Source organism: Trematomus bernacchii, unplaced genomic scaffold (assembly GCF_902827165.1).
Source record: "Trematomus bernacchii unplaced genomic scaffold, fTreBer1.1, whole genome shotgun sequence".
NCBI classification, from domain to species: domain Eukaryota; kingdom Metazoa; phylum Chordata; class Actinopteri; order Perciformes; family Nototheniidae; genus Trematomus; species Trematomus bernacchii.
Window position 1 is genome coordinate 2438624 of NW_022987792.1, and position 12467 is coordinate 2451090.

General features: G+C 39.2%; 1 protein-coding gene across 2 annotated transcripts; it reads right to left on the reverse strand.

Moving 5' to 3' along the window:
* Positions 1-702: 702 nt before the first annotated feature.
* Positions 703-11157, reverse strand: guk1b (guanylate kinase 1b). 2 transcript variants are annotated; one of them, XM_034149761.1, is made up of 7 exons: positions 11046-11157; positions 9258-9299; positions 7146-7242; positions 5862-6000; positions 2513-2597; positions 2354-2439; positions 703-1118 (listed from the first exon to the last, which is right to left on the reverse strand). In XM_034149761.1, exons 1-7 carry the CDS (start codon positions 11155-11157, stop codon positions 1086-1088), a joined length of 594 nt encoding a protein of 197 aa, XP_034005652.1. In that variant the 3' UTR covers positions 703-1085. The 2 variants fall into 2 exon arrangements, with proteins under 2 accessions (XP_034005652.1, XP_034005651.1); XM_034149760.1 differs by lacking the exons at positions 5862-6000; positions 7146-7242; positions 9258-9299; positions 11046-11157 and adding an exon at positions 4559-5068 and having other exon boundaries at positions 1056-1118.
* Positions 11158-12467: the final 1310 nt, after the last annotated feature.

A 12467-nucleotide genomic window follows, 5' to 3' on the forward strand; every position in this document is an offset into this window, starting at 1 on the left:
CCCCCCCCACCTTATCACCAGAATCTCCTCCTAGAGCACCATAGTGTTCTTTTTAACCAAATCTCTCTCAGAGGGGCGTGGGGAGGGGCTCCTTATTTTCATCTAAAGTAACAGACAGAGAATCAGCACTTTGGAAACAGGGCTGAAACAGAGGGGATTATGGGATGCTGCAATGATCTGTTTGGTGTTTCAGCCAATCAGAGACAGGTTCTGGATATATGTGAGACCTGTGATATATTGATGAACAGGAGTATAATAGCAGACCTTTACAACTATGCAGCCTTACAACCAGCACATTTAATTTCAGCAAGGTTCATAAATTCATTTTTAGTTTCCTCTGATTTAAAAAATGTGATGCGTCTTAATGAGTTTTTATGTAATTACCCAGAAGCTTTTATAAGTGTGTGCTTTGGTTTATATGGAAACATATCAGGGATAAGTCTTTCAGAGTGCATGAGTTTTTAAATCTAGACTTAGTTACATGAGAAACTGGTGACAGATGCACGCGTTTGGCCTTAAAGTGAAAACTGTTTTTCTGAGTGATTTATGTTATTTCAAATTGTTCACATTTTGCCTTAAAGTTATAACGTACAACTGAGAAATCCATTAATTGTAGGTTTTAATAAATGCCAGATAATACTCCAATACAATACCTGAGTGAATTGATGAATACAATATTAAATAAATGGCACAAACGTGGTCTCCGGTTGGCTTCACATTCTTTATTCAGCCTTTTTTAACACAAACTTACATGCGAATGTTTTAAATTCAGTCATTTTATCTCGACGTTCCTCCATATTTAAGACATTGGCAGCAGTAAATATTTAGTTAATATAATAGTAGTTTTACAGTCATGTACTTAACTACGAGTGTATTCATTTCTACCAAGAATACAACAAAACTAATGAAAGTGTCATATCTTTGCAGTGATGTTCTGACTGGGGATAATGATGTGTGCTTCATATTGGTGTGAGGTGAGGGCCAACTTTTAGATGATAAAGACCAAGTGTATCTGTGAAATTGTGATGCAGTCGGTGTAGATGAAGTTATTCAGGCCAGTCACAACAGCAGAAAGATTTCCCTCCTTATGATTTCACCTCCTTCACTTTCTGGATTTCCTGTTGAAAGAAAGAAGAAGATACTTTTACTCAGGACATATTCTGCAAATGTTCAGGTTCATATCAGTGTTTAGTGTCTCTACTGATGTCCCGCCCCTTAGCCTATCACGTACAATGTGTTGGAGCGCTAGCCAATAGCAGTGCGAGTGTTTACATAGTGATGTCACTGTTACAGAAGTAAACAAATAAGTCCTATGGCGGCGTTTCACATGGGGGGGGTGTGTGGGGGATTTTAGCCTTTGCAGACCATTTACATGCACTAAAACAGGAAAGGGAAAGCTCTAAAAATACCTAAATAGGAACCCAATTAAATATTGCTTGTTAGCTTGTGCATTTATTCCATGTATACCTAAAGTCAAATTGATGTATTTATTATATTTGATATCAGTTATCTAAAAGGTTAATTTAAGGCACATGTGTCAAACTCAAGGCCCGGGGGCCAAATCAGGCCCGTGGTGGATTTAATTTCGGCCCGCAGGATCATTTCTAATTACTATTAGATCTGGCCCGCCGGTATATTGCACGCACACCTTCACTCAATCCTGAGGGTCTCCTCAGCTCAGAGCCTGAGCCCAAACATTGATGAACTTGCACCCAAGATGAGATGCCAAGTATCTGGCTTGAACTAGCATCACAGAGCAGCACACTGAGTTCAATGGATGTTTCCTTCTGCACTTTTTCTCTCACGACAACAGGGCATGTTTGGTTTGTTCTTTGAGGGAAATAGTTTTTTTGAAGCTGTTGTTGGCCTGTGGAGAAATGTGATCATAAGAAATGACTCTGGAAAAGCTGCAGATAGAGCCATAAGAAATGAATGCAACTGATTATTTAATGTTTAATGTTGTTTTTATGGGCAATCATTTAAGCTTTGTTAGTTCCAGGTTTAATATGTGCAATAAGTTCATTTCAATAAGTTCTGCAATAAACATTGAACCAGTCCGGCCCTCGACTAGTACCCATTTTTTTAATTTTGGCCCACTGTGTATTTGTGTTTGACACCCCTGCTCTAAGGTATTAGATTAATGCAGTGGATAAACAAGTCCAACATTAACCTCTGACATGTAGTGCAGTAGAAGTTTTACACTATGTTTCCAGTATTGATAATGAACGTAGTTACTCTCCACCACTGCTTTAAACACATGCTCTTATCCTTGTCAGTAAACAGCAGCAGCTGGCAGACACTAGTCAACAGTTTGTAAATGAATGACGTTGGATGTGTTTTTAGTTGAACTCACGTCACTGAGGATGTCTCTCAGCTCCTCGTAAGCTCTCTCTAAGTCATCGTTGATGATGACCACATCAAACACCCCTGGCTCGTTGCCTGCAGGAGAACATTGGATTAGTTTCATAATGCTCTTTATTTCAGCGTCGTCATGTCACACAGAGACACTCACTGAGCTCCATGTCGATGCGAGCTGCTTCCAGACGCTTCTGTAAACTCTCCTCCGTCTCCGTCTGTCTGTCCCGCAGACGCTTCTCCTGAGAGACAAAGACATAAAGGACATGTTTCAACCAATGAGCTGACATAACTGCAGCTTTGCACAATGATACAATAATACTTTAATACTTTAATGGCAGAGATGGCAAAAGTACACACATCCTTTACTCAAGTAGAAGTACAGATACTCGTGTTTAAAAATACTCTGGTAAAAGTAGAAGTACTGACTAAACTTCTTTACTCAAGTAAAAGTAAAGAGGCTTTGAAATGTACTTCAGTAGAAAGTACCCATAACTAGCAGCTGTTTTAAAGAGTACCTGACCTCCCTTTATATTAATAGAACAATAATGTCATTGTTAGCTAATGAATGTTTCCATGCTGAACAACGGCAACGTTTTCATTGGTCCCTCTTCTTTAGAGAAGACCAGGAAATGATGGATACACGGATCGTGTTCAAATCAATAGGCACGCAATGACTCTAAATAATAATGATCACGCCACCAAACACAGATCAGACTAATGTGTATCATCTCTATTTAGGAGGTTGTGTTTGTCATCAAAGTAAAGCTGTTTTTGAAAAAAAAAAAAAAAGACACTTCTATATTTAGATTTCCTCTCTTAAAAAGTGTGTGATTGCTGCCCAACTTCTAAAAGAGTCTGAATATGAAGTGCTTGTTGACACCAAGAGAAATCTGTGGTGATTTAATGTTGCGTTCAAGAGATATGGTGTTAGTCTTTTTCATGAAGGAGGACGTTTTGGTGCTAGTATTTAATGTACATGGTCTCTGTGAACTTGTTTATTAAGTTTCATTTTATGTAAGTGAACAGACTCAAAGTTTAAAAGTTACTACACTGCCCCTTGTCGGGAGAATTGTGTGATGATGTTATGCACTTGGGAATTGTAGATTGATGTACAACATACACACATTTGGTTGTAATTGAACATGCATTTGCTAACTAATTACTAACAAACTACAGGTAAGGCAAGGCAAGTTTATTTATATAGCACCTTTCAACACAAGGCAATTCAAGGTGCTTTACAAAAATGAAAGACGTTCAGACAAAGGCATTTAAAAACAGTCATTAAAAAGAAAAGATAATAAAAGAAACATTAAAAGAAAAAATACATGAATAAAAAGTTACAGTGCAGTTTAAGATGTGAATAGTTCACACAGAAGTTCCATTTGACTGATGCCTTTCTTTAAGGTTTCTCCGAACATGAGCTGTGTACGTCCCGAGCAGCATACACAGAGCAAACCAGCCAGGACAAAGTCCCCAGACACTGATTCCCTGGGGTTACTAGCCCCAAATGTTCATTAACCAAAAACGAAACACAACCGCTCAGTTTCAATTAAAGGCAGCGGCAAAAAGATAAGTCTTGAGCCTGGATTTAGAGTTGTAGTGGACCTGCAGGTTTCTGGGAGTTTGTTCCAGATATTTGGAGCATAACAACTGAACGCTGCTTTACCATGTTTAGTTCTGACTCTGGGGACAGAAAGCTGACCAGTCCCTGAAGATCTGAGAGATCTGGATGGTTCATAATTTAGCAGTAGATCAGACATGTATTAAACCATTCAGTGCTTCATAAACCAGCAGCAGTATTTTGAAATCTATTCTTTGACACACAGGAAGCCAGTGTAAAGATTTCAGAACAGGAATGATGTGATCCACTTTCTTGTGTTAGTGAGGACTCGAGCAGCGGCGTTCTAATAGATTTTTTAGTGAGACCTGTGAAGACACCATTACAGTAGTCCAGTCTACTGAAGATAAAAACATGGACAAGTTTTTCCAAATCCTGCTGTGACATTAGTCTTTTAATCCTAGATATGTTCTTTAGGTGATAGTAGGCTGATTTAGTCATTGTTTTAATGTGACTGTTGAAACTCAGGTCAGGGTCCATGACTACACCTAGATTTCTGGCTGTATCTGTTGTTTTGGACATTATTGTTTGAAGCTCAGCGCTAACTTGTATACGTTCTGCCTTGGCTCCAAAAACCATTACCTGTTTGTAGTTATCCCTTTAGCAGCTGTCCACGGCTGTTTCCTAGTAGGAAGAGGGGTTGAAGATGCGCTCTTCCTGGGTGATAACAATGCAGGCCAGCCGGTCGCATCACAGATTTCAGGGCGCTGGACTCTGCCTGTTATTCGTTCTCCCAAATCCCATGGAAATGATTTACTCTTAGGTTTTGCACTCAGAGAGTTCCAGGGAGGACTACCACTTGTATATGTATTACCCGGTACACAGCCCTCCTGTTCCTTGGAATCCTTGTAGCTGCTAACTAGCTGTAAGTTAGCATGCCCTTTTCCATTCTTTTGCAGCACTGGTAAAGTGGTGTCATTCCAACCAAGTCCATTCACTTCCACGTTAAGTTGCAACCGTTGCATTTTCATCTCCAACACTGCCATCTTCTGTAGACGTTTGTGGAAGTCATCTGTAGAGAACTGAGGCATTTTTTCTGCTAACTAGCTAAATAGCATGCCGTACCAGGCTCGCGTTGCTCGCTTCAAAAGTTGAGCACTGTTCAACTTTTGAAGCTTCGGCGGAAGCGTCAGCCAATCAAATCATATGACAGTACAAGCTCTAGCCAATCAAACCGCGTGCTTGTGTGTCCGGGGCGGGAGATTCATGTGATTGGTTGTTGGTCGAGTTTCAGACAAACTCACCGACAAGCTTCAACCGTACATCCATGGCTTCAACGAAGTAATCCAGGTGAGTTATTAACCAAACTGCACAATAACTGACTGAGTTTTGGCACTATTAAATTCATGCTTTAATATGTTAAGCACAACTCCATGGACCCCCTGTGTCCCTAGTATTGTTACTTTATCACGAATAATATTTGAGACGTGATGAATATATGACGCTCATTCAAAAAACGATTACAGTAAAATATTAATACTTAAATCCATACATATATCTCAATAACTATAGTAGATATCTAGAAAGAAGTAACAGTCCCAATGAGTGTGTTACACGTGTGTTATATGTGAACATTGGTAATGATGTGACTCTGGTAAAACGATCCAAAAATTGGAGAATCATTACAGGTAAAGCTGTTTTTAAAAAACTACACTTCTATATTTAGATTTCCTCCCTTAAATGTGTTTAATTGCTGCCCAACTTCTAAAAGTGTCCGAATATGTGGCTTATAAGTGTTGCTTGTTGTTGATACCAAGATAAATCTGTGGTGATTTAATGTTGGGTCCAAGAGATGAAGTGGTGAAGTTGTTTTTCTTTCACAGGCAGCAACAGCTGAATGAATGCAATTTGAAATATTGCAATAATACTGTAGTGGGACATTTACCAGGATGTCCATGGAGGGGGGCTGGATGGAGATGTAGATGGGGTTCAGCTCGGTCTCTTTGATCCTCCTCACTCCCTGGATGTCCACATCGAGGATGCACATCAGGTTCTTGTCGATCACGTCTTGAATGGCCGCTTTACTGCAGAACCAATGCATTGAGACGTCATTAAATCATATAAAACAAGAGGCTTTTAAAGTACATCTGAACTTGGACATGGCTTCACAATGTTGTCGTGTCAAATCATCATATAATCATTTAAACCAGTTGACTATTCTCTCCACTATATAGTGTGACTGTTAGCTGTGTGTTGGGGTGCAGGACTTCTCTATCCTCTGAGGAGGAAGTAGCTCTGTTCCTACATTTGGGATCGATTTCACTTGTATATTGACTTTACTTTATTAAATATAACAAAAGACAAACTTTGTCCATGAATCATTTATCAGTTTCTCTTAAGAATTTCCTCCACAAATGTCACGCAGATATTGAGGGTGTAATCGTATGATTGTGCAGCACGCAGTGAGCGAGTTAAGAGGATCGCTGCATTGATCCCAGCTGCTCAGACTCACACAGCAGTGAGTGAGTGTGTGTTATCCTCAGAATAAGAGGAAGAGATTACATGTGACACACGAGGAGGTGCTGAGCTGCAGCGCTGCTCTTTTTGACCCGAGAGAGGTCAAACAGCCATCTGTCGCAAGACTGTTTTATATCCTCCCGTACCCTGTGGCCGAGCGTCAGAGTATATTACATAACCAGAGTGATCAGATTGATATAAGTATTAAAATAATTCCACTACAAGTTAAAGGCCTGCATTGAAAGCCTTAATACAGTCAAATTAGCAGGGAAAATGCACTTTATTACTGAAAGAAACAGTCATTTTGCTGTAAAATGTTCCCAGTCAGTGTTTTCCTGTTACAAATATTGTTTAGAATGAATATGACTACTGCTTTCATGTGTATATTGCATTGAACTGCTGTTGATGTGTAAGAATGTGCACATTTTTTCTACTGCTGCTCAGGAAAATACTTTCTCCTTCAATTTATCAGAAGCATAAAATCACTTTCTGTTTTCCAAATTGTAATCTATATAAGAAATCACGCTTTTCGATGAATGTAGTGCAGTTAAAAGTAGAACATTTGCCTGAAAAATGTGAAATGTGAAGCATAAAGTCACGGTGGCCAACAGGTGCAACAACGGTCGGTCCAAAACATTTCCATTAGGAGATAGACGCTGCACTTATATAATAATGCATAAACACATGCAAATTAATGAGTGTAAATATTCACCTTGTTCCATACAGGTTGCCGGAGAACTCTGCGTTCTCGATGAAGTCTCCTTTGTCAATTCCGTCCTGCATGACCTCTCTGGTAGTATAGTGGTAGTCTGTAAGAGCATTAACATTAACAATGAGTCCAGTTTTGCCAGGTAAACTTGCACAATATAGGTAGTTATATAGTGAGATAATTGTATCACAATAATCAAGCAACATTACGGGCAACATTTAATAATATCCAGGCACAAAGGATATATTTTTGGCATAACACTAAATGCAAATAATATTTTTGCTGTTATTTTGTCTTCAGGTATGTATAGTGTTGTCCTCTAAGCTTACTTTGAGACTGTGTGTGTGTGTGTGCGTGTGTGTGTGTGTGTGTGTGTGTGTGTGTGTGTGTGTGTGTGTGTGTGTGTGTGTGTGATCCATACTACATGAATATGCCTAAATCTAACAATATCAAAACCTCTTAGAGATAACAGCATTCAAGACTTTATTTATGTTCTACTTCTAACACTAGTGGACACTGCGATAGCACACAATCATTAGCATGAGAACGTTAGGTTCTAAGTAACAATGAAATAGGAAGTGGATCTGATGAACAAAGAAGGGATAACACCTGAACGAGACGCAGAAATTACTTAAAAACTGCATTACATTGGAGCTGCCGTAAGAAACTTGAATAAAACGAACCTTTTTGTAATATTTTCTTCAACTCTTGCTATTAAAGTAGCGCATTAAACAGATGAGATGTTCCTCTGCCTCCTATTGTTCCTAATGACATTTACAACTCCTTTAATGCAGCGTTAATCACTGCTGGTGAACTCCACACTTACCTTAAACTAAAAAATAAGTCAAGATTATGTTTCTGCGTAGCGTATATCTTGTACAAACATTTCCAGAGACATACTTTAGTGTACTGTTTAGCCGTCACATTTGAAACTCTGCTGCGTATGTTGTTTGGGTTTTGTTTACAACATTGCGGCCGAGTCACAAACGTCCTAATTTCAGAGCAAAACAAAACAGTCAAATATGTTACTGAAAACCTTTGAGATAAGAAATAGACAAGCGCTCCTTAGTTAAAAACCCAGGTTTGGTCAGAATGAGTCAAATATGCCGTTGTTATCAGAATGTTACGCTCCAACGCTCCATCAGTGGGAAACAGGAAGACTTGGGACAGGAAACGGGAATCACTACAGACACACAGAGGGCTATTTTCAAGACTTTTTACTCCAAAGTGTAAACTGTTTTATCCTGATTCTCTAGATTACTAAACATGTTTGTAATTTCTCTTATGGTTTGTCACTTGATTGAGTGACTACAGATCTAATAATTGGTGCCTGAATGATGAAAGTAACCCCTCTGCTTTAAAACTGTGATCAGGAATCACACGGAGGTCACCTTTATCTGTGGTTTCAGATTCGTCAGGACACGAAAATGAGCTTTCTAAGTCTTCAGAGGAATAGACGTCTGCTACAGCAAATAAAGTCGCCCCCAGAAGCATGGGGAGACTGTTCAGCCCTATGGAGAAAGCAAAGAAGGCACAGAGAGGTTTATCCCTTTATATCCACGTATTTAACAGAGGGGACACAACCAGCGTGCAGTTCACTTGGGAGTAAGAAGTGTTTTTGGTGAACGGGAAAGAAAGGGGGTGGGGCGGGAAAATGTGGAGCACAAACAATCTACAAAAAGGTGCAAAAAAACACTTTTATCACAGTTTTTCAGTTTCAAATCCAAGTCTAAAGCCCCTTCAGGTGCATCACAGAGCATGAGGGTCCTACTACAGTGTGAAGGTGCTTAAAGCATCATCTGTGTGTGGGCAGTGACTTGACAATATATGGACTATATGGATTTTTACAAGTTTAAAGGTCATTCAGATCAAACTGCTGAAATAAAATCTAATTAAATGTCAGTATCGGGGCTTAAAGGGGCCGTATTATGTTAATTTCCAGGTTCATATTTGTATGTAGTGTCTCTACTGTAACATGTCTCAATGTTTTAATGTTCAAAAAGCTCTTTATTTTTCTCAGACTTGGCAAATGTTTGGGATAAATGAATGCATGAATGTAACACATGTGCAGATACTAAGTGTTTTTAAAACAGTTTTGAGCCAGAAGTAGCCTACCTTTGCCGTGTTCCTCTCCTGGTCGTGGGTTTCTTGTTGTGTCTGTATGGAGAAAATGTGCCTGTTAGAACCCTGATGGCAATAAATCATCTGTAATGGCTGTTTTTGATTGATATCAAAGCAAAATTGCTGCAAAACTTCCATTTCAGCATTTAAAGGAGACATATTATGCACATTTTCAGGTTCATATACTTGTATTTTGGGTTATTACTTCAAAATGCCTGTTTGTATATTCCTGTATTCACATTTGGTCTGAAATGCTCAGTTTGGATCAAAAAGATCATCATCTCTTACAAAAAAAGCAATATTCAATATGGGCTCTACAGTATATAACATATACACATATACATATACAAACTGTGCTTCACTTTGCCCAGTTAATATCTATTATTGCTTGGTGTCTCCTCAAACTTAAGCCTACCTTTGGAAAGCAAATGAGCCTCATGTGACAAACAGTAAGAAGAGGATGAATGAATCCCATGTTTTCTGACCAAGACAGCCCCAAAAAAATGTCTTACTTCACAGTTTGCTTGTTAATAGGTACTGTAGACACTCATATGTGCAGAGATGGCAAAAGTACACACATCCTTTATTCAAGTAGAAGTACAGATACTCGTGTTTAAAAATACTCTGGTAAAGGTAGAAGTACTGACTAAACTTCTTTACTCAAGTAAAAGTAAAGAAGTATGGGCTTTGAAATGTACTTAAAGGGGACCTATCATGCAAAATGCACTTTTGTACGTCTTTTATACATGAATATGTGTCCCCGGTGTTCCAGGGAACTCACCAAGTGTCAGAAAACACAACCCTCTCTATTTTCCTCCATACCCAAATCTCTAAAAAAGGGGCTGCAACGGATCTGATAAAAACTGATCCAGATTTGAACACTGTCCTGACGTCAGGACGGTGGCGCTACGGCTATTGGGCCAACTCCACCAATCAGGAGGAGACAGCCACGGCCATTGCCGTTCGAAAGCGCTGGAGACGCTGTAGTACATATGCCAGGCCTGTAGGTGGTGCTGTTCTCACTGAATCAGCCCTTGCAAAAACAGAGCTACATTTTTTCAAATTGAGCGAAATGAGGCATGGCTAAAATGCATGATCTGTTTGGTATTTTGAAAAAAAAAAAAGTATAAATATGCCTTATATAGGTATGGTCCTACACTATATTATTCAAATATAGCATGATAGGTCCACTTTAAGTAAAAAGGACCCATAACTAGCAGCTGTTTTAAAGAGTACCTGACCTCCCTTTATATTAATAGAACAATAATGTCATTGTTAGCTAATGAATGTTTCCATGCTGAACAACGGCAACATGACAACGTTTTCATTGGTCCCTCTTCTTTAGAGAAGACCAGGAAATGTTGGATACACGGATCGTGTTCAAATCAATAGGCACGCAATGACTCTAAATAATAATGATCACGCCACCAAACACACATTCAAACTAAAGGAACCAGCCTGTTTGGGAAATGTAAGAAGTAGAAAGTACAGGTATTTGGGTTCAAAATGTAAGAAGTAGAAAGTACAGGTATTTGGGTTCAACATGTAAGAAGTCAAAGTAAAAAGTCGTCAGAAAAATAAGTCGTGGAGTAAAGTACTGATACCAGAAAAACTTACTTGAGTACAGTAACAAAGTATTTGTACTCCACTACTTCCCACCTCTGTGTATGTGTACAACAACTGAAAAAGATGAACTAATGCCACAAAATCTATCTGCAGGGTCAGAATTAGACCTTCAATCTAATACACTGTGTTTCCTCGTGTACTTCCACACTAACGTACGTGACACGCTGAAGCCGAAGATGCCCTCGTGCTCCTTCATCAGCCTCTTCATCAGAGTGCTCTTCCCCGCTCCGGAGGGGCCGCTCAGCACCACGGGTCTTGGTCCAGACATTATTCTGAAACACACGGGGAAAAAACAGGGTTAAAGGGAACTGAGTTTGTGCCAAGAGCTGAGATCACCGTCAGATATCTGGTGCTAGCAGAGATATGAAGTTAAGGAAAGACAAGATCCTTTCTTGAATGAAATACAGGACATTTTTGTATGTTTTATTTGTTTATTTGACTGTACAGAACTTTGCTCTGGAGGTTTTAAAGTGCTTTTTAAATAAAGCTGTATTGGATTGTATTAACCCCCCTGTGGTGTTCGCTTCTCTCCCCTTACTTTGGTGTTCTGTTTTAACCGCTCTTACATTAACAAAAAAACTGTTAATCATCACTGAATTGTATTTACTGTAACAACCATTTAAGCTCTGAACAGTGACTACTGGTTTACTGGAATAGACACTGAAAATGTATTCCAAAATTGACGATTTTGGAAGAACATAATCCAGGGTTACCCAGAGATGGGAAGTTACTAAGTACATTTACTTAAAGGGGACCTATCATGCAAAATGCACTTTTGTACGTCTTTTATACATGAATATGTGTCCCCGGTGTTCCAGGGAACTCACCAAGTGTCAGAAAACACAACCCTCTCTATTTTCCTCCATACCCAAATCTCTAAAAAAGGGGCTGCAACGGATCTGATAAAAACTGATCCAGATTTGAACACTGTCCTGACGTCAGGACGGTGGCGCTACGGCTATTGGGCCAACTCCACCAATCAGGAGGAGACAGCCACGGCCATTGCCGTTCGAAAGCGCTGGAGACGCTGTAGTACATATGCCAGGCCTGTAGGTGGTGCTGTTCTCACTGAATCAGCCCTTGCAAAAACAGAGCTAAAAAATGTCAAATTGAGCAAAATGAGGCATGGCTAAAATGCATGATCTGTTTGGTATTTTGAAAAAAAAAAAGTATAAATATGCCTTATATAGGTATGGTCCTACACTATATTATTCAAATATAGCATGATAGGTCCACTTTAAGTACAATGTTGAGGTACTTGTACTTTACTTGAGTATTCCCATGTTATGCTACTGTGTACTTCTACTCCACTACAGTTCAGAGGTGAATGGTGTACTTTTACTAGTTACTTTACAGATGTGGATGAATGATGTGAAATATAATCAAGTGTTAAATCAGACTTTAGTTCCACCTGGAGTAAATCCACAAGCTACCCTGCAGTATACAAAGTCATTCAAACTAGCTGCACCTTTACCAGCTTTGAGAACACTTTCATGATCAATCATTATAAAACATATCATATATATTATTCTGAAATGGACCAATCTGCACAATGGCTACTTTTACTGTCGCTACTTT